Genomic DNA, 24869 nt, shown 5'->3' with positions numbered 1-24869 from the left:
ATCAGAAACTGGTCATTTATGTAGATATGATAAAATACCTTTTTATTGGATCTTGTTTGGTTATTTTATCTGGAAATTGTTTCTCAATTGTTTCTCAAATGACTTTTCATAACAAAGTACTTTGACATCATAATAATCTAATATTATATAAGGTTTTATCCACACCGGTCATCACAATCAAATACAGTAAGCAGGTCAAAAGTATCTGCTTGTTCTGACAAAGTTACATCATCGTTGTATTGTCTGTAGGAATCTGGACTGTTACATTTGGAGAAAAAAAGCCTCTTAAACAAAGTTCCCGTGTACATTTTTAGATTTTCAGGTAAGTTAAATGTTCAGATGCTCCTTTTGATTTGAATTGAAACTTTTAAAAATGATTAGATTATTTAAAAAAAAAAAGGTAATGTGAAGTAGCTTAAACTTTATATAAGTTTCTGCAGTTTGGAGATACACTACATTTTCCCTATCATTACACCTCACATGTAGGTACTTGGACTTTATTTTGGTGTCTCAATTAATGCCACTTCATACTTTACAAGCAAATCTTTGACGTTTTACTCCTCTACAAATATTAATGTGCTATTTTTGCCAGTTATTTTGCAGATTATGATTTTTACATACACTGATCAGCTAAAAAAAATATTATATATAAATTAGAAATACCCAACAATTCACCAGGGAGGTTAAAATTAGCTCCACATTGACATACTTCAATATAAAACAATGTACCGACTGCAGGCCTCATCTTATCTTTGGTTTATTAAGTCATTTTGGTGGGAAAAGTAATTTTATTGATGCTACTTTTACTTAAATTGAGTAAAAGATCCATTTTCTAATTTGTGAGGATTTGAATAAAGAAAAATATATCACATATTTCTCAGTAAAGCCGAAGATCCGATTGTAATTCCTCTTAAATCAGGACAGGAAGCTGCAGTAACAGGAGATCAACGCTTGGCGGCAGTAACGTGCGCTCGCGTCGCTCTGACCTCACCAACATGGCGGCACCCGTCAGCAACTGCAGGAGGTTTATTTCCGTTTCTCGAAAACTGGGAAGTTTTCTGTTAAATTCCGTTTTTTTGGCCCAAGCGGCGTCGTGCGCCGACAAGATGGACTCCGAGAGACCGACCAAGGTTCGACGCAGATTTTCTTTTCCGCCTTTAGGCTCGTGTTTAGTTCTGGGACGACTGAAGCATATTGTCAAAATGTTGTTGTGCTGCTGTTGTGGTTAAAAGATCAAATGATTGACGTCGGTGTCAGCCTGTTGCGCAGTTAGATAACAGTCCAAGCTCACGTACCACAGTTATATATCTATATATATATATATATATATATGTCTATATATGTCTATATAGGTGTTTAACGCCACATCTGTCCTCCACAGCTGGAGTTTGCGGTCCAGATGACCTGTGAAAGCTGTGCAGAGAAAGTCCGAGCTGCTCTGGAGGGGGAACCAGGTGAGGGAACGCGGAGAGGTTTGTAAGAGAAGTGTAACACACAGTAGGACTGAGAGAAGCTATCTGATCCTTGAAGTTGGAAAAAGCACAACTGTGAAATCACCAAAACAACTCCCTCAAAGAACCTCAGATAAAAACCACAGAATTTTTTTTTTTTAATTTAAATTTTTTTTTTATACACTTTATTAATCCCCGAGGGGAAATTTCTTCACTACAGCAGGGGGGGGGGGGCTTTTAAGGGGGAGCTGCTGCAGCAGGCTGCCACTGGCGCCAGGAAACAACGTAAACACAAACCTGAGAAAACAGGAAAGAGTTGGTTTTATTTTGAAACCCACAACAGGTGAAAACGAATTAACTCGGAATCAGAGAAAAGCAAAACAGAATCTTCACATTTAAGACGATTAAAAACACAAAATATAGCAAAACTGAAAGAGCTGTATTTCATGACAAAATCTTATTATCACACTGTCCTCATCACTGAACATTTCTCTGTGTTTGTGTCGCCGTGTCTGCAGGAGTGAAGCTGCTCAGCATCGACGTCGGTAAGGAGGAGGTTCTGGTGGAGTCGGCTCGGTCCAGCTCGGAGGTTCAGGCTCTGATAGAAAGCACCGGACGCAGAGCCGTGCTGAAGGGCATCGGGGGGTCGGAGCGAGGTGACGTCTTTACTTCTGCTCGGACGTGTATTATCAGACTGGAGGCTTTATTAAGACGAAAGAAAACTACTTACGATCATCCAACGTTTTATTATTTGAGAATTTCTGAAATAAAAAAAAATGTAAAAAAAGTAGTTCGACATAAAGAGATACATTTTAAGAAAAAGTGCATCGAGATTCATCTTCGGCGACCAAATATCATTTTAGATATTCAGCATTTTAATTCTGCCTGTTTGAAGCACAAATGTACGATGATAATTATTCTTTGAGGATGTTGTTGTCAAAACCTTTTTGAAAAAGAGGTTTCGTAATCAGGGTTTGAAAGCAGCTTTATTTGTGGAGACACTTGGACCTGGTCACGTGTATCGATACAAGACAACACTTGGGATCTTTTTTTATTTTTTATTTATTTATCTACACACCAGGTGATCTGCAAACGCACTTCTGACCACGTCGTGCCTGTTTTGCAGCACGTGTTCAGCGCAGCTAATCTCTCGAACGCGGCGTGATGCGGTTGAATCGTCGCCGCCTGACGTTACCGTACCAGACGACTACATGGAGTCTGTGTACATAAACACAGTCTGCCGCTCTCGCTTTAAACTCTGTGTACTATTAGGTTCAGCCCGCAGATCAAATATAATGACGGTCAAGTCACCTGAGACGCATTTCTAATGCGTTCCTCTTCCACATGTGAACGGCAGCCTGTCTTTATTAGATCCACACACGTCTATACGTTAGAAAAATGACTCAGAGGCTGGATTCAAAATCGAACATTTATTCTTGCAAGAAGGAGCAAATACATGTACACTCAAAGAAGGATGTCCAGCAGAGCAGTGCTCAACGTCACTCCTCCGTAGGGCAGCTTTTATACAGTGTGACAGTTGACAGTCACCCCCCATTCACTTTGTATCTGCTTTCGTATGGTAATACTGAGTTGGCTGTAGGTCACAAGATAAGGACACGGGGGAGTCGTAAGAACTTTCCAGGAGTCACTTGCAAATAAGAGTAAAACAAAAGAAACCTTCCGGAACCACTTGATGAGAAACTTTCCGGAGTCACTTGCAAATAAGAAGAAACAATCTTTTTTCTTTCCATCACGATACGTGCCGTGTTCACATACAGACGGACCAGAGAGTCTTTAATGTCCCAGAGGGAGTTTTGTTTTGGACCCGTTCCACACAAAATACACAGATAAACACACCACAACACGCATAACTAATAACAATAATCCTCCTCTGTGTTTTTACATCAGTGCAGTCTTTTCTAAAAAAAAAAAAAAAAAAAAAAAGAATAGTGAATGCTCCTTTAAGACGTGTGTTCCCCTCCGTGACAGACCTGGGTGCAGCGGTGGCCATGTTGGCCGGCGTGGGGTCCATTCAGGGGGTGGTGCGGTTCCTGCAGCTGTCGGAGGAGCGCTGCCTGATCGACGGGACCGTCGACGGGTTGGAGCCGGGACCCCACGGCCTCCACGTCCACACACTGGGGGACCTCACGCTGGACTGCCTCAGGTGGGATCCACCGTTTCAGAGTGTCGTATATGAACTTTGGCTTCGGTCACTTGATCAAATGCACATAAACAATTCCTGTATAAAAAAAAAAAAAAATGTAAAAAAAAAAAGGACGCGGAAGGAATCGGCCGAAATGCAAATTCTCAAAACCGATTAGCTACCTTCTGCTTGCTGATTGTTAAACTAACTCCTTTTTAGCTTGATTAACTTCCATTTCTCCTCCTCCTGCAGTTGTGGCGAGCACTACAACCCTTCAGGGAGACAGCACGGCGGTCCGGAGGACTCCGAGAGGGTACCGTCTGGTTTTTTTTAGAGCTTCACAAAACAACTGTTTATATGATCACACATTTCATATAAATGGAGTTTACTGTCAGCTCGAGTGACAGGATCACAAAATACAGAAAATGAAAACTCCCCTAGCATCATAAATTGTGAAAGAAGCCGGTCCTGAGATGTAGTAAAGTGTCGGCATGACGATGTCCCTCTCAGGTTGCCAGATTTGTCCCGCGGGAGCCATTTTGAGCCGCTCTGCTGCAGGTTGCTAAATGTTCAGTAAAGTGTGCGAAAGAGCTTGAAGCTCTTTACGTTTCCTGGTGTGTCTGCGCCGTATTCTCCTCACGTATTTATGTTTATAGTTTGATCCGTAGTGGTGTCGTGTGGTTAAATGTCATTTTTGACGTGCGGCATTGTTTTCCAGCATGTAGGCGATCTGGGGAATATCGTGGCGGGAGATGATGGCAGAGCCTCCTTCCGACTGGAGGACCATCAGCTTAAGGTGACACACACACACACACACACACACACACACACACACACACACACACACACACACACACACACACACACACACACACACACACACACACACACACAGAGCCATGTTTCTGAGGCTGCAGTACGGAGAGTTAAAACATACCTCGGTGCCCACGCTGCAGGTCTGGGACGTGATTGGTCGATCGCTGGTCGTGGACGCGGCGGAGGACGACCTGGGTCGGGGCGGTCACCCTCTCTCCAAACAGACGGGAAACTCTGGTGAACGGTGGGTGTTCTGTTACTCCTTCAAAATAAAAGCATCTCCAGCTGGATTCATCGACGTTTACAGCAGGTGGACAAAATAACACGAACATTTTACAGCACGTTGCGACATTATTGTCCGTCGGCTCGATATTAATTCTGGAGGCTGTAGTTAATGTAGGTGATGATGTTTACAGTACATTATATAAAGTGTTATTTTGTTTAGAGTATGTAACTTGGTCATTAGTACATTTCTACATGTATACAGTGATCTAATTTGAAAATGATAAAAAAGGAGTTCAAGAACTTTTGGAAACATTAACATTACCATGCAGATTGGTGCAACTGGCATTAAAGCTACAACAAACATTTATTTGACCTTAAAATCATTTTGACGGCACACTTATTTGCAATATGAAGAAGTGCACTTACTCAGAGAACTGTAGTTACTGTACGTCCAGTAACTACGAGCAATTTAAAAAAAAAAAAAAAGTTGTTGCAATGAACTGAGCTTAAGTGTCAAGATGCTAAAGAGGTTCATGAATGACTGAAATCTTATCAAGAGATGAGAAACCTGTCACAGGGAAAAGGAATTTTTTTTTTTTTTTTTTTTTATAGTTTATTGTCAAGATAAACCTTAATGTTGAATAAATGTAAAATAATGTAAAAAAAATCATTTGTCGTGCGAACCGATTCGTCCTTCATGGGTGAATTTTTTTTCCTCCCTCATCAGGCTGGCCTGCGGGATCATTGCCCGATCAGCCGGCCTTTTCCAAAACGACAAAAAGATCTGTGCCTGCGACGGCGTCACGCTGTGGGAGGAGCGAGACCGGCCGATAGCAGGGAAAGGTCGGCGCAAGGTCAACCCGGAGACGCCGGCCGCGCACCTCTGAACCGCGGACGCTGACGGCGGTTTGAAGAAAACGTTTGTGAAAAGCAGGTCGGAGCTGAAGGGAGGAAGACACTGAGGAAGATGTTTCCAGACAGCTGGACAGATGACCAAAGAGAGATGGCCTTAGTTTCTTGAAAACTGTCTTTGTGATAAAAAAAAAAAAAATCTATTGTTCTAGCAGTGGAGGTTAGTTTCCTCTGCACTAAAAGTCGCCTCCGATCAGCTCGATGTCCGTCAACGGGGTTCCTAACAGTTGTGCCTGTTCGAGTCGATGTGTCCGTTTTTTACCTGGCTGGAACAAATGTCCTTCAGTTTGTTGTGAGAGCGTCAAAGTTAATTATAGAAACCTCCTAGAAAGAAAAAAAATACTGCACTGCAACTAAGTCTGTGTTCAAGTCACTCACTGAAGTGCTAAACACTGTTTTGAAGCTTCAAGTCTGGCATATTGGTCATCTAAATGTTTTTGTTTTTTTTGGGAGGGGGGGCAGGAAGTGACCATATTTGGAGGAGCTAGGGAGGAGCTAGAGGCAGAACCAGAGGACGGTATGCCCCGCCCACCTACACTGGAAATCTGCCTGCACCCCAGACATGCCCATCAAAAGACACGCCCCCAAACATACCAGCCTGAGGCCTAATATCTAATTAATTGTGAACTGATTTTCCGAAGGATCATGACAACATTGATCAGAAGTTATTGAACGACACTCTAATGACTCGTGGAAACACTTGGAGAAGTTGATGCTATTTAAATGGGAGTCTGTTGGGAGTTTTTTTTTTTTTTTTGAGGCGGCCCCTTGTGGCACTCGGTGGTATCGCACTTTAAGGCACTTAACTTTCCACACCCCAGAGAATACGTCCATTTTTATACCCAGTCTATCATCATGTAACAGAAATGTTTGTGAGGAAATTCACAAGAAAAGAAAAAAAAAAGTGTAAAAATTCCAGGAACAAAATCTGTCAAAGCTCTTTAATTAAGGGGAACTCGACAAAAAAAACAAGTTTGGGAACCACAGAGTTTAATCTGCACCGTCAGCTGCATTTTCAACCCGTTCCTGCCTCCATGTGTTCGTGTTCAATCAGTAAAGTGGTGTGAGCGGCTACGGGTACGAGGGATTAAACGAGAGCTCTGGGTGGGGGGGGGAGAGTCGAATTCCTTCCAGAGTGAAAGGCCAAGAGGGGGTAAAAAAAATGAGAGGGGGAGGCCTCGGAGGACTGTGTGCTCAGCTGTTTTTCCAACATGGCGTCCGAGTGCAGAGTTCCTTCAATCGCTGCTGTGGCTAACTTCAGAGCCGTACAGTGAGGGGAAGTGACAACTTATGTAATGTTTTCCAGACTTCCCCTTTTGTGTGTGTGTGTATATATATATATGTGTGTGTGTGTGATCAATGACGTATCAAATAAGGTTCAAAACTGCTGCCTGCTGACACTCGGCCCATTTTTCTTCTCGATGTCGACATCGGGACGTGGCGCGTGCACCATGTGCGAGTTTGCATTGATTTTACCAAATTGAGCGTCTGTCTGCCTCAATAATCTTTATTCAATTCCTCCCACCTAAAATGTTCAGTGGGTGTCCTTTTCCATTTCTGCGTCTGGGCCCGGCACCACAAATCCACATGCAAAACGAAGGCTTTCATTATGGACTTGATTTATGGATTCTTTTATTTTGTAAATGTCAGTAAATGCCATTAATTCCCTCTTTATTAATGTGTGACCACTTGTCTGAGATGAACATGATATATAAAAATATAAAACTACACATTTCTTTTGCTATTTTTTGCTTGGTCAATGACTATCCACACTTTTTTCTGCTTCCATTTCCGGCAGTGGATGACTTTTTTGCTTGTGCACATTAGCACTAATTTTGCTCTTCTCCTCTGTGGTTAAACATACGTGTCATATTTATTTCATAGCAACCTTTAAAAAAAACTAAAAAAAAAAAAACCCAGCTCTTTAATTGAACTCAACTCTACTTGTTGCTGGTTCCCTTTGGAGCACCGAACCCATCTGTGGCTTTGGAGCCTGGGCTCTTCCGGTGGCTGCAGTACATTAAACAGCTGGTTGTTTTCTGTGTGCATGTGCGTGTGTGTGTGCGTGGGTCATTTCTTGAGTGGCTTTTGGTAGGATTGAGCATCCTCCGTGTGCAGCAGCAGCAGCAGCAGCAGCAGCGGTACCCCTCCCCCTCCCTCCTCCTCCCTCCCTCCTCCCCCCCCCCTCCTGCAGCCGCTCCAGCAGAATGCCCGACGTTTCAAACGGAAGCAGGCGCTACCATTTTGAAATACAGCACCGCTTAGGTAAGATGGTAGATCCTTTTATTCAGTCTCCGTTTTTTTTTCTCCTGCTGTAATATTCTCATCTGAGCCGCATGGGAGGTAATTAAAAAAAAAAAAAAAAAAAAAAATCCGATTCGTCTCCGATCTCGAGTGGGTTCTTTTCGACGGGTACGTGGCCGCCGACAAAAGACCATTAAGACCTTGTTGTTGCACATGAGTCACTCGGTGCTGCTCTGTGTCCATTCCTGTGCGTACAAATGTGCTTGTCGTTGCATGGTATCGATCTCCTTATGGCGAGGCATGTGTTGTAATTACGTGTTTATCACATCTGACTTGTAATCCAGCGTGTTTTTGTTTTTTTACAAAGCTTTCTCCGCGCGTGTTTTATGTATTTTGTTCTTCCGCCTTTTGGATTTTGGTTCTCGCTTTGGACACACCGAGCGGAACCAACACGCATCTCCCCATTCACGGTTTAAAAAAAATAAAAAATAATACATATATATATATACATACGCGTTGAAACGATCCGGGGTGTCCAACCAACTTAAACTCTTTTTCGACCCCTTTTTTTTGTGTGTGTTTGTTTGTTTTGCCACTTTAACGAGCCGAGCTGCGAAAATGTGTTGACTCAGCGTCGTGCTGCGTCATCAGGAAAAACCAGCTTCCCCCTGGTTATGCCTCAAATGAACCCAGTGAGCGTTCATGCAGCAGCAGCAGCAGCAGCCATATGTAAACGGGGTACCATCGCACATACACAGCGTGGAGACAGGGAAGCAGCATCTCTCTGAGGGAAGGACGTTTCATTCAGCTTCCTGGATCCTAAAACCAAACAAATTGAAATGTCCGGTGTTATGTTCGTCGTTGCCCTTTTATTTATTTTTTTTATTTTTTTTAAATGATTCACCGCCGCCCTTTAGGGAGGAAAGGTGTTGACCAAACCTCTTGAAACTCTCCTGGGTTTGACCTGTAGATCTGAGCACATTTCTTTTTTTTTTTTTTTTAACACAAAATGTTGTTTCATAAAAAGCTTAAGATCATCACGATAAATGCCTCGTGAATTGGTGCAAAAAAAAAAAATGTCCGTCTCCAGTGTGTGACTCATCGCTGTGCTGGGTAATCAAGGCCTGCTGACAAGTGAGGTGTTATTATGTGAAATCTCCTTTCAGACTGCCTCAGCTACATGGCGCATTAAAAACACGAAGCTCTGCCCGATGTTATCGGACCTGTTCGGTATTTAAATTGTGTAATTTGTATGTTAATGTCGTTTAAACATTTCCTCCCAAGTTGTTCCAGTTTTTTTTTTTTTTATTTGAATTTGAGCGAAAGCTTGTCGGCGTCTTTACATCTGATATTTGTGTGTTTTTAATCTGTGGCTCTCCGGTCTGTCAGATTATCCGCCTTATCAGCGCAAAACAAACAGAAGTTTCATGTTGCGGAAATGGAGCGCGTCAGGTTTTTCTAATCCGAACTAACCGGGTCGACCGGGTCGGCCGTGCGCCGCGACGACTCCCACTTCCTCGTCAGACGGTTTCGTGCTCGGCTCGGTAGCTGTTGATCCCTGTCACTTATCCCGCCTCCCTCCTCTGTTCCAGCGCCATGGACAAGAGCAACACAGTGAAGCTCTTCGTGGGCAACCTGGCACTGGACACGACCCAGGAGGAGCTGTCCGCCATCTTCGAACCCTACGGCCAGGTGGTGAGCTGCAGCGTGCTGCGGCAGTTCGCCTTCGTGCACCTGCAGGGCGACGGCGCCGCCGAGCGCGCCATCCGGGAGCTCAACGGACGGGAGTTTCGCGGCCGCAATTTGGTGGTGGAGGAGTCGAGGGGGAGGCCGCTGCACTCCACCAAGGTGTTCGTGGGTAACCTGAGTGGGATGTGCACCACCGAAGACCTCCAGCAGCTGTTCCAGACGTTTGGAAAAGTTCTCGAGTGTGACAAAGTCAAAGGTGAGCAAAGACTCTGGAAACATCTTGAGTTGTTTTTAAAAAAAAATAGTGTTGGATTATATTTTACTTTGGAGAGAGTGAAGTTATGCAGGTAAGAGATGTGTTTTACAGCCCAATTCCAGTTGTATCGCTGGGAGTGTCTTCCATGATGCAAGAGTTCAAAGTTCCCAGAGATAACGTCCCTGTTGTAAAGACAGAAAAGATGCTTTTCTTAGGTGCAATTCGGATTTTGTAGTAGAAGTAATAAGTAACTTCCTGTGGCGATGCCACTGTGATCCTAATTGTTGTCCCTGTGCTCAATGACAGCCAGGCATTCCTCTTCCGCAGGTTACGCCTTTGTTCACATGGAAAACAAGGAAGATGCGCTTCAGGCCATCGAGGCCCTGCACGGCACCTCCTTCAAGGGCCGCCCGCTGTCCGTAGAGCTGTCAAAGGTCCAGCCCAGCAAGCAGGCACCTACGGGGAAGATCCCGTGTGTGAACTGTGGGAAGCAGGGCCACTACGCTGGAGAATGCCCAGTGGGGAAGCCTTCTCTGGAGCAGTACCAGAGTCAGGCGGCGGTCCTGGCCGCGGCCGCTGCCGCCGCCGCCGGCCTGCCGCTGCAGGTCCAACAAAGCGTGCACAATTCAGTCTACAACACCTCCACCTTCGATCCCACGTACGCAGCTCTCACAGGGATTACCACTGGCACGCGTACTGACGGGAACCCCGTGAATCCGGCTGTTTACGGCGCCCTCGCCAGCCAGGTGTACGGTGCCAATGTTGCCAATCAGCTCTATGGAACGGTGGCCAATCAGGCAGCTCTTGCGTCGGGCGCGACGCAGGTATACAGCTCCATGGCGCCCAATATCTACGGCCAGGTGGCTGCGTCTCCAGCGGCCGCCGCCGCCTACTCGACTCCAGTTTACACCTCGGCCGTGGCCAACCAGCCCGTCTACCTGACTGCCGGTCACGGGATAGAAATGCCAACCGGAGCGGCCGCGGTCAACCCCGCCTACACCGTCTCCCCGGCAATCTACGGCGCCGCCACACCGGCCTACGCTCACATAAGCGCCATGGGAGCAGCGGACCCGACCACGGCCCTGTTCGAGGCTGCCAGGCAGGCGCATTACTTCGCCCAGGGCCAGCAGGTCATGGCTGAGCAGCAGACGGTGGCCGCTGCCGCGGCAGCGGCCGCCGCCGCAAAGTCTGGCGAGCGGGACCGCAGTCCTCTTCGGCGGTCGCTGCTACCGGACCCCGTGATGAAGCCATTTATCTACCAGCGGGCCAAGCCGCGCAGACCGCTGCTCCCCACGCCGGCCGGCCGAGCAGCCGAAGAGGCGGCGGAGGCTGCCGAGGACCCCATGGCCAGGTAGGACGTCGTCTTTGCAATCAGCTCAGCAGTGCCGCGGAAACGTTTAGTGGCGTTTGCCTTTAGGAATGCTCGTGTTTGTTTAATTTGTTTGATGACGCTCAGTCGTCCTCGTAGTACATTTCTAACGGTCGATGGATGCTTAATTGAATCGTTCGTGTTCTCTTCGGGCACTCTTGTGACCGCCCACGCGCCGCCATAAACGCCCCCCTGCTGTCCCTCCTCCCACCGTGACGCTCCTCTCCTTGCCCTAACCCATTCCCTATTTCTATCCATCCTTCCTCCCCTGTCGTAGGTACTACGCGGAGTACTACCAGCAGCTGCAGCAGTACCCGCAGTTCCAGTACGCCTACCCGCCACCGAGCACAATGACCGCCATCCCCGGCATGTCGGCCGTGTCCGCGGTCCCGGCCGTGTCCGCGATGTCCGCCCAGTCGGTCGCCACGCTGGACGCCCTCAGGCCAGTGGTCCCCACCGCCGCGGCAGTGGCAGCCGCCATGGCTGCGCCCAGGGTGTATGAGCCGCCGTTGCCGCCGCCCACGCGCAAGGAGGCCATCCTCCGCCGCCCCGAACTCTCCCTTCACACGCCTGAGCCCCCCTTCCGATAGTCGCACACAGCTCTCTGCCCCCCTTCCCTCTTTGCCCTGAACCCCCCCCCCCCCATCTCCTCCTCCACCCCAAACTTGACCACCTTACAGCAGCTGTATGTATGTGTGTGTGTGTGTGTGTGTGTGTGTGTGTGTGTGTGTGTGTGTGTGTGTGTGTGTGTGTGTGTGTGAGAGTTTGTGTGTGGGCTGCGGTTTTTAAACTGGGGGCTCCTTGGTTTATTAACCTGCTTTTTGAGGGACTCGATCAGCTAACCTTGGTCCAGTTTGCATGCACACAGTGCAGCCACGAAAGGGAGGCTCTCATCTGTCGTATGGGCATTCTTTGCTTCTCAGTTTTGCTTTTTTTTATCATGCCAGTCTCACACTTGTGCCAGTATTAGACTGACCCGGTCGGTCGTTTCATATGCCTTTATTTCTGCAACCCAGTTTATGATTTTTCTAAGGCCAAAATCGACGATAAACGACATCAGCCATCCTTCTTAGGCCGAGATGATCAGTTCGGGCAGCTAATTTGAAACCTTTTTTGCCTTATGTTGAAGACTTTAGATTTATAATGTGAGCAGATGGGAAGTCAGATTAACACATATTGTGTACCGGCTGCATTGGATTGTGTCCAACAGAGCCAAGGTTGATGTGTTTTGGGGAGGGGAGCCGAGGGGGGGGGGTGTCGTTTGTCTCGAATGTGATGCGTGAACGAGTGAGTCGTCCGGGCTCTTGACCTTGCAGCGCAGAAACGCAGCAGCTAAGACTGCGCCTTGCAGAAAAAACAAAACAAAAAACCCCCGTAAAGCACACGTATACGTACTGTAATGTATGTTTGGATCTCTCCTTGACCCCCTTTTTTTAATTTTTTTTATTTTATGTTTTTCCCTGAATCCCTCCCCCACCTTTATTCTAACTACAGCGCTGAAAGACACTGCTTCACCTCTCTTTCTCTTTCTAACTACAGCTGCCTACCTCTTCCAGTAAATTTCAGTGTAGATTATATTCTATTCTATCCTGTTTCACACTTTTCACCCGGTCAGCAGTTCCTGCTCCTCGTTGAGGGTACAGGGTCAACGGTTTAGAGAGGGAGGAGCCAGATTTCGGTGACAGACACTTGTCGATATTCTGTATTAAGTTCTCCTTCATTTTCTGAGGCCTTTTAAAAAAAAAAAAAAAAAAGACAAATAGTATAAATGTTTTGTTTGTTTTAAGTGTAGTTTACATGTGATTGTAAGTCAGCCTTGGGATATAATGAGCTGTAAATGGTAAAAAAAACAAAAAAAAAAAAACACGTGTAACTACTGAAACGAGCTGTTTACAAAAAAAGCATCTTTGAATCGCATCCTGTTAGGAATCATGACGAAATGTGACAAGCTCAATCATGTGCCTATAAGCCTCGAGTGAAGTGCATTAAGTGGAGGGATCTCCCATTTTAAGTGCTTTTGACATTACTTTTTAATCATTTCAGAGAGTGGGTGGGAGGGGGGGGGGCGTTGGGGGTGGGGGGTGGAGGGAATAACAGGAGCCCTCCAGAGCTTCGTATCCAGAAAGCGACGCAGCAGTGAAGCTTTCTCTTGGATTTGCACTCCTGTTGTAAATTTGTTTCATATCATGCGTTTTTTTTTTTTTTTTTTAAAAGCCACAAACTGAGCCCGACAGCCGCTGGTTTTTAAGCAGAAACGACAGAGATAGCACCAATGAAGTGAGAGATGGGGCAGTGTCTTCCAGTTGCCCCCAAATATCCCTGCTTTTCTATATATATATATATATATATTTTTGTTTTTTGTTTGTTTGTTTGTTTTTTGCTTTTTTTGTATCCTCCTAAATACCAGACCGGCTTTGGATTGTAGCTGCAAAAAAAACAAAAAAAAAACATTTGTGTCTGTTTTGATTTAGTTGTCGCATCTTGTAGTTTGTTTGTGACAAATTGTTTGTGACATTCGGATAGTCGTGATACAGAAACGAACTCAAACTGAACGTGGTTGTAAAGGCATTTTTTCGGGACCCGTTCAGTCCCAAGACGACTTAAAACAATCACTTAAGAGGTTTTTTTTTTTTTGCAACTACTGTTTGACAGCGGTCTGATGCGCACACACAGACAGACCCTCTGAAATCACCTTACTGCCTCATTATCTCCCCCCCTCCCCCCCCCATCCTCCCTTTCTCCTCCTGTGTTTTTTTTTTTTTTTTTTTTTTTGTGGTTAAGTGACTTTTTTTTTGCATCTCACAGTGTAATCTTTCTGTGTCGTATATACAAACACATACCAGTTGCATCCTTTGTAGAACTATGTGGTTTGCGAAATGTCTTGTTTGCCATGTTTGAGACCGTATTTTTTAGAGGAGTATTTTAATTTTTTGCCTTTTTTTTTTTTTTTTTTTTTTTTTTTTTTTTTAGAGAAAAGACAAAAGACGAGTTAAAAAAAACAACAACAAAAAAACAATCGGCATGCTTTTTATTGAGAATATGTATACTATAAACCTTATTATAATAAAGAATGTTTGGCTGACTACTGTGGTAAAAGAAAGCAAAAAAAAAGGGTTTGGACATTTCCCCTTTCTTCTTGTTTATGTTGTTCTTCTCCACTATCTGTCTCTCTTGTGTAAAATGACCACCAGACCCATTTGACTGGGGACCCGGGGGGAGACAGGTGTAGATGCTGGCCCAGCTTTGCTCTCTTTGGTCAGGGTAAGTGCGGGTTGGTGCTCCTTTCTCTCTCCAGCCTCTCAAAACTCTGTGCAAACCAAAAAAAAAAATGCACGTGGAAAGGGGTTTGCGTTTGACCAAATGCATTTGGACTTTTAATGCTGGTAAGAAATGTTTGATTTGGGCCTCCATAAAAAGGAAATCCTGCAGAAATGAAATTATGCACAGTGTGAAATGACATTGAGAGCTGGGGAGAGGCACACAGATAGAATGGCCTGGGTGCATTTTGATCTGTGGAGCAGTCCTGTTTCCTGGGGGGGGGGGGGGGGTTGTTGATGGGTGTGCGTCTGGTCTGGTCTGGTCTGGTCTCTCTCCCTGCTGCACCAAATTCTCCCTCCTCTCCGTGTGTCTCTTTGTCCGACTCTACACTCTCAGACCTGCATGTGATAATCTGTAACTCTGCCGCACAAAAAAAAGCACAAAAAAAAAAAGCCCCACAGACAAATCCAGCTCTGAACTAACTATCTCAACTGAATTAGGTCACCGTGCCACCTGGAACGGCCAGCGTGCAGCCGTGCGTGAGCGTGGCAGCGTGAGCCTTGGGGACGACTTTTAGCGCGACGCCACCGCAGTGGGAACTCGTTCTCTCTCTCTTCGCCACTAAAGGTAAATGAAAAAACAACAGCAAAAAAAAAAAAAAAAATCATAAAAGCACTGACCTCTCCTCCCTCCGCCCCACCTGCCGCCCCCGTCCTTTGACTGTGCCTTGACCAAACACCCACCCCCACCCCCCAACCCTCCCTCCATCACCACCTCCTCCCTTCTTCTCTCCCTCCAAACCGTAACTCCTCTTATGCTGCGATTGGCAGTGCCGCACCTACGGCCTTGTGCTTCTCCTCGGCGGGGGTGGTGGGCAGGGTGGGGTCGACTGACGGCACCTGAGCGAGTGAATAAAAGGGTGTGACGTGCGATCAGAGAGAGAGAGAGTGTGTGTGTGTGTGTGTGTGTTGTGTTTGAAAGACCAAACTTTTTTTCCCGGGTGGTGTCGTTCATTGACTGGCGAGGCTTTGCAGAAATGCAGACACACCCCCACCCTTCCCCCTGCCCGCTAGTCTTCACCGCCGTATTCGCCGCCCTCACCCACCCACCCTTCCTCTCCCTCTCCTCCCCCTCCTCCTCCTCCTCCTCCCCCCACCTCAAACCCCGCCCTCCTGTCCCCCATGCGCCTCTCCTCTCCGCCGTCCACACACACACAAAGCGCTTCTTCTTCCGCCGCCACCGCCGCCGCCACCTCGGATCTGGGTTCATAGCTCTGGCTCGGACTCAACTTCCCAGAACCACCCACCTGACCCAAACTCCCCCCTCCCCTCCCCCTCATCCTCCCCCTCTGTTACCGTAGAGGCCTGGGCGTTGCCAATGGACAGTGTGTGTGTGTGGTGGCCCGCCGCCGGACTCGGTAACATGACGCAGAAAGACTTCAGTGTGGGACGAGTCGCTTTCTTGCTAAAAAACAAACAAACAAACAAACTTTTGAATGCTGGGTTTTTGCGCTGCAATGGCTGCTGGAAGGGATCTTAACTTATCGGCTCAATTACACCCAAAACCGATAAACCGACCTCCAGACTGGAGGCTTTAACAGTTTCCTCTGGGTCCCTCACAGCCTGCGTGCCAATCAGAAACATCCTATAAGATAGGCCTCCACGTGCGAGGCCAGTCTGACCTGCAGATTCTCACCAATCTCAGGATTTTTATAGGACTTTTCTGGTACGGCCAGTTTCTGTTTCTCTGACACCGGGATCAGCTGGACATGTTGCTTTGACTACCTGTTAAACTGTGCTGAGATGGAGAGCTTTTTTTTAATCCTCACAAACAGAGACGAGTTGTCTGGCGTTTTGCTCTTTGACAGCTGGACTCGAGACAAAAGATGGCGCTGCCTTCTGTCCGCCTAACCAACAAACGAAGGGGGGAAAAAGAAGGTGGTGAGGAATGAATAGATGAGTTGGTTATAAGGTGAGTCGGTAGTTGGAGGATCTTTTTGTCCTTAACTTCATCCACCTGATCTTGGAGGAGCCAATTGTTGAAAAAGAGAAAACGGGCTAAAAATCTCAATCCTAAATCTTGTGTTTATACTGTGTGTCCTAATAATGTGTCTCCGACTGAAGTGTCGATATCCGGGATACACTTCATCTTTATCCACTTAAAAAAATTGAATTTATTTCCAGACTTATATAAAAGCCATGCATCATATGCCACCAAGACAAACAGTAAGTTCATCTTTTGACCGCGCAAATTTGCATGCAGTGTGGAAATTCGGTGCAGCTGCGCACACCAGCTTTGCTACGAACAACGCAGCTCCGACTGACTCCCGCTCTCAGCCTCCATGATCGGGCCACACGGTGCTCCACCCCCCCCCCCCCCCCCCCATACACACACACACACACACACACACACACACACACACACACACACACTCCTTACTTCAAGGCTTCCTCTGGTGCTTGTAAAGTCTGAGCTTCCCATGCTTGGGTGAATGCAGCCATGCAGCCCCCCCCCCCCGCATTCTGTGGTTTGGACAGCTGAAGAACACACACACATCTCTATTGTGTTGTTTTGACGGCATCCTCGCAGGTTTCGTCTTTTTTTTTCTGCAGCAGAGATCAGCTGTGTGTGTGTGTGTGTGTGTGTGTGTGTGTGTGTGTGTGTGTGTGTGTGTATATCTGGAGCCCCGGTCCAGTTTAGGTTTGAGCACAACGAACCCTGTAGACCACGTTGCCTTTGAGTTAGCTTTTTTCTTTACAGTGAATCTTTTAGCACAGATATAAATTGCAGACATCAGACTCTACCGATGCTCGTTATTTCTTTTCGGATAAAGACACCAACAGTAGTCTTACATCAGATTTGACCTCGTCTACAAGGGGGGGGGGGGGGAACGCTATACGCACACCTGCAGAATACAATGCAGTTCAATGCACTATCCCTGCATGGATTCTTTCCACCTTTTAAGCCGCCCACAGTGTTCAATTAATGTTGATTTGAAGTTTTTGGGGAAAAAAACAACAACAATTCTTTCCAGTTCTGCTGGATGTATTGATGGCGTATTGGCTTGCATTGCATTCGAAGGAGTTCACGTTATTTTGTCCACCCCCCTGTCCTTCTGTGTTTAGTAGCCGCAAGTCTGTCCTTCTACATGTCATCATCAAACCTCCACACAGTTGGCATCATGTCGACGGCGATCAGTCGTTCCAGTTCAGCTCGCCGGTAATGTACATAACGTTAACCACAAAATAGTCACGTCAGTAGCTGAGCTCCTTCAAGTAGGTTAATGGACCAGGCTTTAGTGTAGTTAAACCAAACGCTCCATTAATTACAATCTAAATCATTCTAGTTTCCAAAGACGTCGAGGGGTGACGGAATAATGTGTCATCTCAGGAGGGTAGCCGTCTCGGATCTGCTCTTTTTTTTTTTTTTTTTTTTTCAAAGAAATTTGTTCCGGCACAAAAGCATGAAAGAGAGGATTTTGAGTTGATGAATGTTGGAATCAAACGTCTGCGTCAACATGTTTACTGTGAATGACAAATCCTGATATAAACACAAATTATATTGTACGGTTGTGTATGCCTGTATAATATGCCTTTTAATCTGTATTTCTTAAAATGTTGAGGCATTTTTTTTTCAGTGCATGATGATCATGAATAAAAATTCCTTTTTTTTTCTCATAAAAGTGTCTCCATCTCTTTTATTAACTTCTGCATGCAAATAATACAGAATATCATGGATGCTGTATATATATATATATATATATTGATATATATTTATAAATCTGTGATAGGTTATGATGCATTTACCTGCAGCCTAATTTTAGCATGTGTGGAATAAGATGGTCTGCAGTGCACCTCATGGCTGCTTTGCCTGAGGTGAGAACTATATTCTTTGGGGGGGGGACCTGTCCAAAAAGTTCCCTTTAGATCTCATATTTTCTGAGAATATTAGATTTAGTTGTTTGATCTTGTTTTATAGAAGAAGAAGGCTGAAACTACACAGGCCCGAGTTTACCATTGAGGATCAGCAACAGGTGCATTGCACAGGCCATAAAAACCTCTCTGGTGAGAGGGGGCGTGATTGACGTGCCTGCACACCACTCACGGGCCCTCTTATCACTGTCCGCGGGAGACGACTCCGCCCTTCACGCCTTTTTCGGGTCAGAACCTGATACCCAAGCGGTCGGTTCCCATACTTATTGGGGTGCGGTCACGTGTGCCACTTTTGACCAGGAAAGGAGCACCGGCCAGCAGGGTCTTCTGGTAGTGGGAGCACCACCTCCGCACAGGCACCTCGCACCAGTGGAGTCTGGTCTCTGCAGCCCCTAACTGTCTCTCCCCCCCTGAAAGCGAGACCCCTCGTCTCAAGGAGGTTCTTACCCTCACGGCGTCATCGTCGTTTGTTTTGCTGATTAATTTTTTTTCTTTCTATAAGCTGAGGGGGACGCGTGAGGTCCTGACAAAGGCGGAACGATGACAGCTGTCGAAACCCAAATGACATACAGCAACTCCTACACGATCCAACATGAAGAAGTGTACATGACCCAAGAGGACGACTGGGACAGGGACCTGCTGCTGGACCCTGCCTGGGAGAAGCAGCAGAGAAAGGTAGGTTCGGGTTCGTTGGAGGCTCCGAGCTGCGGGCTGCGCTTTGTGCGCCCGTGCGTAATTACGCACAGATTTTTTTTTTTTACCCATACTGACACATTCACGCCAGTGACTGGCTTTTTTCTTATGCATTTATTAACACGTTAACACGACAAAACTGGATTATTCTCGGAACCACCGGCGTCCCTCTGACAGTGTTAAACCCACAACAGCCCGATATGAAACTGGGCGTCTGCGCCTTGGCTGTCCTCGCAGCTGGCACTTCAGTCCTGCTGGAAGCTGTGTGGGCAGATATTTTAGGCCGAGGAACTTTCTCAGTGTTGTCTTTCAGTTCCCCCCGATTGCCTTGCAGACTGTCTAAATATAAAACCACCCTTCTCAGACTTTTTTTTTTTTTTTTTTTTGTGCCTACTTTTAAGTCTTAAGTCGTACGTTTAATCATAATTTAACAACATTAAGACCATTTTGAAGCAGGTTTTAAACACTCTTGAGTGCGGAGGCCAGCCGTTACCATGGCGACACTGGGGCCTTTTGCCACGAGCACGCGCACTGACAGGTGTGCTTAACGAGCTGCCGGAGCAAAAAAAAAAAAAAAAAAAAAAAAAAGTCAACTGACAGAAGTGACGTCTGCCGCGGCGAGATAAAAGAAAAACAACAACAACAACAACAACAAAGTGGGACGACGAAAACAAACCGTGAAGGTTAATAACCGTTTCCTCCTTTTTTGTCTTGTTAAAAGTTTCAGCCCAGTGGGGAGATAGTACTCATGTTTGGTTGGATAGCTTAGCCATGCTCGTTGCTACCTGGTCGCCATCTTGGATGAGTATTTTCGAAAAAAAGTACATCCTGTTTTTTTTTTTTTTTTAGAAGTTATTTATTAAGTTTTAACTATTTCTCAGGTATTAAGGTTGTTTTAAGGCCTGGATGTAGTTTGAACTGTCAGCCGTGTCTGAATTAACGACTTCTGTTTACACTGTATTGATCTGCTGACCAAGCATCCAAATCAGAGCAAATATAAACATATAGACATTTAAAATAACTTTTTTGAATTATTATTACAGGTACATACCTGTGTTTGTGCAAAAGTTAACAATTGGAGTTTTATATTAAAACAATCAGACACTTCCTGCTGCCGTTTGTTTTGGAGCAACAGGTATAAAAAAAAGAAGAAGAAGAAGAATCATTATAGTGCGACAAGTGTAATATTTTTTTGGGTTATAGAGTATTTCAGGGTTGTAGAAATGTCTTCCAAATAATAGCAGGCGTTGGGAAAAGACGATTCACACCCTCTTATAGTCTCAAATGTGATAATGAATGTGAATTCACGCTCATATGTACCCTGCTTGTTACAGTGTGGTTTTGATGCGGCTGCCAGAACCTCTGATCTCCTCACAGACGTCCTCTCATCTAACCTGCATCATCTTTTTTTTCTTTTTTTTTTTTTTCTTTTTTTTTTTTGGGGGGGGGGGGATTCGTAGCAGCATTTTACAGGACGTATTCACTGCGGTGAATCTGCAGGATATGTCCTGTAAATGTAAAATGTCCCCCCCCCCCGCCTATAGAGCGGCAGCACAGTGACAGGCTGAGAGACCTCAACAGATGGAGAGAGAGAGATGGCAAGGCTGGTAGATATACACCCCGGGTTGGTTTCACAGACCTACAAATAAACATCTTCCTAAAAATACATTTTTAACTTGCTCCAGCCCCCCCCCCCCCCCCCCCCGACTACATCCATCGCTCTTTTTCTATCGCCTCTGTCACGTTGAACACTTCCTCTCGCCTCAAATCTGTGAGCACGTCTTGTTTTTCCTTTTTTCTGGGTCTGTTACAGGAGTCCCTCTTTTTTTTTTTTTTTTTTCCTCCCCCTTCGTCCCATGCACCTGCCAATCTTTTACATGTAAGGCGATACAGCGGGCCTCCGGCGGGCCTTGCGCAGCCGAGCGAGCCTTTAGGTCTTCGCCACTGAACCTCCCCGGGGGAGCAGGGTCACGGTACTCGGTTGCTCTCCTCGGCATGTCAGATGTAGCTCAAGGAGCTGATATCAGCCTGTGAATATAGCCGGTGCATCATTTTGCAGTGTAATGAATATGAAGGGGAAAGCCTCGCTGCACCTGTTGTCTCCTCTTATCCTGGAAATTTCAGTGGAAAAAGCTGCTCACCACTTGACGCAGTAGTAAAGTGTTTGTCAACACACAGTGATGCTGAATCTGATACTGGACTTTAGAAATAGTGTGTGTGGGCGTGTGTGTGTGTGTGTGTGTGTGTGTGTGTGTGAGAATTGTAACATCTTGACATCGGTTTATATTTATCAGGAAGCATCTCTGGTAGTTTGCTAACTAAATGATTCATGGCTTGATTTTGACAAGGAATTAAATTTAATAGGAGTTGGCAAAATGTTGTGTCAGATATTGCATCTAGCGAGGGCTGCCGGAGGTCTGGGGGGAGGAGGAGGAGGAGGGGGAATGAAAGGACGGAGCGATCAGATCTGGCTACATCTTGTCTTGGCAATCATCTTTCCTCAAAGTAATCCCAGAAATAAGAACGGCCCGGTTGTCAGGCCGATTCCAGAGACGAGGTGAAAAGGGCCCGTTAGGGGGAAAGAAGTAGATGTTTTTCATGAACTCTCAGAGCTTATTGATGTCTGACAACTTGAAGAGTTTCTGCTTGAGCACATGAGTGTGATCAATATCTGTTTTAAAGATGAACTCTCAGCTCAGAGGACTGACGAGGCTGTGATGCTGAACACGCGGCAATTTATTTGAAGGACGTATGCTGTTGTATAGTCGACAGTTCCTGTAATAACTTGCAGCGCTTATGTTTAAGTTTTTTGGTTTTTTTTGTGCTTCTATAATGAACTGAGAAGATAAAACAAAACGGAAAATGTCAATACGCCAAAAAAAAAAAAAGAAACGTCACCCCGTCTGACTTAAGCCATCTTGTGTTTCACATTGTTTAAGAGTTCAGCTGCTATCTGACTAAGTGAATACTGTCTAGCGAAAGCTCATGTTAGCAATAACCTATAAATAAACATTACATAGGGGTTATCAGCAGCCTTATTGGACAAGCAGATCTATTAACTGAGAGTATATCAAAACAAACGTGCACAAACTAAATAAATTGAGCTCTTATTCGTGTTAAAATTGACACTCGTCTTGAAAGCTATAGAAATAATCAGCCAGTTTTTTTTCGTCTATTAAATATCATTGGTTTAACCACTTCACAGTTTAAGGAGTGAAGGGAAAGTTGACCTAAAGTAATAAATAATGCAACATTAATTGACAATGATATCTACAAAAGCATTGAAAATAAAAAAGTTAACCTCATGTTCTCATAATCATCCAAATGTTTTTATTCAAATTGAAAAAAATAAATATGACCTTACAGAAAAACTTTAAAATAATACAATATATTCTTTTCGATAGTGACTAATTCAATTAATTAAAAGCTGATTATGTGGCCTAATCATGAACATTTATTCCCAGGGCTCGCATTAATAATCATTCCCGCTGATGCTGCACTTGTATTAGTTGTATCTTCACGTGTCTCTAAATGAGATTTGCAGTAAAACCCACATTATTTTTCGGTGCTCTTTCTATCGCGTCGTACTCAGTTCTCGTTAAAATGAATGAAAAAAAAAGAGCGATCGTCGTCGGATTGCAGTGTTTTTAAAGTCGTGTCCAGTAATGTGATATTTACCCACTCAACCTAATGTAATGCCCCCCCACCCCCGTGTGTGGGTGAGGTGAGATCCCGGGCTGCTGCTGCGTAATCGAATCTATCCCCGTCTAATCTCGTTCTGCATTTGAACAAGTCAGCTGGCAGTGCGGCGGCCAGACGGGGTCATCGATCTCAACTCCTACCTGGTGCTCCACCAGACAATCCTAAAAACACAAGCCGTGCTTGGGTCGCACGGAGGCAGTGAATTGCGTTGAAGTGTGCTCTCCGAGCTCCTCTGTTCTCACCGGGTAATGGCTTCCTGAGAGCGACCTGGAGAGAAAAAACAAAAAAGTACAAAAGGTGTTGCTTTAAATCAGAGTAATGTTATCCACATTTCTGGTTATGTTGGAAGCGCCGCATAAAAACGACACTTCAACGAATGCTCTCGGCCCCGTTGGCGACGTTGAGGTCGTTAGCCTGTTTGAATTCCCGTCTGTCCTCAGCTAAACTCCGCATGTTTTTAAAATGTGCTGCGTTACATAGCAGTCTTACTGAAAAGACACTGAAATCGCATTAAACCATCGATAATGACTTCGCCACGTGTTTCCTTCACAGTGAAGATATGCTGTTGCATATGCAGTAGAAGTCGCTCTCATCTCAACCACTCCTACGGTCTTTTTCTTTCTTTCTTTTTTATATCCTAGAGGATGAAATTAGATGATTTTTATGTAAAACATTATTTTTTTTCAACTCAGCGACGTCTCCTTCGGGTAAAAATGTTGGTAAAGTCACTTTATACCCAAGATAAACCGTTCGATGGTCCAATCCAATATCAGTCCACAGAAGATTATTTGCTTGTTTGTCTCACACCTTAAAACTACCAATGTTCTCGTAATTCATCACTTTTGTTAAATCTCACAAGAGCAGTGCAACCTTGCCAAATGTTTCAAAAGTTTGTTCTGGGAGAACTTTGGGTCTAAAATAATGGCATTAACAAGGGCGCTGGATGTGTTTTGTGAGCGTCCGTACGAGGGTTAAACGTAAGTGGAGAGGTGAGAGAGCCGGCGGTCGGATCAAATAGCAGTTGCTATTCCAGAAGCCGTGTCCATGTAGGGAGGCTTCTATAAACTGCTTTAGCGCAGGAGCCCTCGGAGGCCGCAGGAAGGGCCGAGGAGTATGTCCAAGTGTGTGTGTGTGTGTGTGTGTGTGTGTGTGTGTGTGTGTGTGGTGCGTGACACATTTTCATAGTCATACGCTGTATTTTATATACATGACGGTGTGTTTCCGGTGCGTTTCGTGGGCGACTTCTTGTGAGGATTCGGACACAGTTGGAAGACAGAAATGTTCTCGGGGAGAGTTGGTGACGTTAAAAGCGGACACGCGATACGGTGAAAGTAGAAATGTTGATTGATGAGCCGCGAGAAGCCATCTTGATCCGATCGGAGCCGCTCCGTGGGTCCCGCAAATAGATTAAAAGGTCGGATTAGTTTCGACCCGGGTGACGGTGACTTCCATCGCACAGAAAAACAAGCGAAAACCTAGTAAATGAAAGCGTTGGGCGTCGTCAGCGGACGAAAGCGTGTGTCGGTTTTAGTCGTCGCTGTTCGTCGGGCGCTTGAAAACCGGGACTCGTTTTATGAGGAAGGAGAAAGCGACGAGCTGCCAAGTCCGTGACCTCGGTAACACATGGCACACGAGAGGGTACGCGGCCGGACAGCGCGCAAAATGTCCGACTCGTGTCAGCGTATGCCGTTCAGCTTTCAGACGCTCCAACTGTCTTTATAACAAGTGAACTGAGCTCATAATGTTCGGGGCTGAAAGCTGGCTGCGTGCGCGAGATATTTATAGGTCGGCGGCGGCAGAAGTTACAGTCGTCAGTTGAGATGATGGGTCTCTTATAATAGGACTGAGATCACCAAGATATCATTATGTGCTCTATAATGGCTGAAGAAGAAGCTGCAGGAGCATACGGATCGGCCAGGTGTCGTCCAGCTCCAGTTACAATAGTGATTATTTGATCTAATATTCATCTCACTTGTTGGGATTTTGTGCTGTCATTGAACAACACAAATAATTCAGAGTTTTTTTTCTTCCTGCAGAGTATAAAAACGTTGTGTGTTAAACAGCTTCGCGCTCCGCAGACGCAAACCGAGGAAGCTCGTCCTGGAGCCACTTCAGACTCACCACCTACAAATAACAAAAGCTCAAACCGGAGGTGTCAGATCATCTGACCTGAACGTTT

General features: G+C 45.6%; 3 protein-coding genes across 8 annotated transcripts in view; all 3 read left to right on the top strand.

The window, feature by feature from the left end:
- Window positions 1-994: 994 nt before the first annotated feature.
- Window positions 995-6519, top strand: ccs (copper chaperone for superoxide dismutase). The gene is made up of 8 exons (XM_069722277.1): window positions 995-1130; window positions 1382-1454; window positions 1970-2107; window positions 3441-3615; window positions 3847-3907; window positions 4313-4390; window positions 4551-4654; window positions 5363-6519. Exons 1-8 carry the CDS (start codon window positions 996-998, stop codon window positions 5520-5522), a joined length of 924 nt encoding a protein of 307 aa, XP_069578378.1. The 5' UTR covers window position 995; the 3' UTR covers window positions 5523-6519.
- A 1212-nt stretch (window positions 6520-7731) lies between these two features.
- Window positions 7732-18035, top strand: rbm14b (RNA binding motif protein 14b). Of its 6 annotated transcripts, none has more exons than XR_011312046.1 (5): window positions 7819-7959; window positions 9384-9736; window positions 10043-11087; window positions 11383-14366; window positions 14864-18035. XR_011312046.1 is itself a non-coding variant. In XM_069722294.1 (4 exons), the coding sequence occupies exons 2-4, from the start codon at window positions 9388-9390 to the stop codon at window positions 11693-11695; spliced, it is 1707 nt and encodes a 568-aa protein (XP_069578395.1). In that variant the 5' UTR covers window positions 7732-7812; window positions 9384-9387; the 3' UTR covers window positions 11696-18035. The 6 variants fall into 6 exon arrangements, 3 of the variants coding, with proteins under 3 accessions (XP_069578395.1, XP_069578397.1, XP_069578394.1); XR_011312045.1 differs by having other exon boundaries at window positions 11383-14990; window positions 15724-18035; XR_011312044.1 differs by having other exon boundaries at window positions 11383-14990; window positions 15194-18035.
- A 555-nt stretch (window positions 18036-18590) lies between these two features.
- The window catches only part of actn3b (actinin alpha 3b), a 31835-nt gene continuing 25556 nt past the window's right edge, over window positions 18591-24869 (top strand). The window contains exon 1 of the mRNA XM_069722258.1: window positions 18591-18970. Within this exon, the coding sequence (XP_069578359.1) occupies window positions 18836-18970 (135 nt within the window). The 5' untranslated portion in view covers window positions 18591-18835. The remainder of the gene's footprint in view (window positions 18971-24869) is intronic.

This window comes from Brachyistius frenatus, unplaced genomic scaffold (assembly GCF_029030835.1).
Source record: "Brachyistius frenatus isolate BFR_SWC_R1_liver_20210118 unplaced genomic scaffold, ASM2903083v1 Contig_284, whole genome shotgun sequence".
Classification (NCBI taxonomy): domain Eukaryota; kingdom Metazoa; phylum Chordata; class Actinopteri; family Embiotocidae; genus Brachyistius; species Brachyistius frenatus.
Note: the sequence above shows the minus strand (reverse complement) of the source record. Positions and strands in the feature narration are given on the sequence as shown.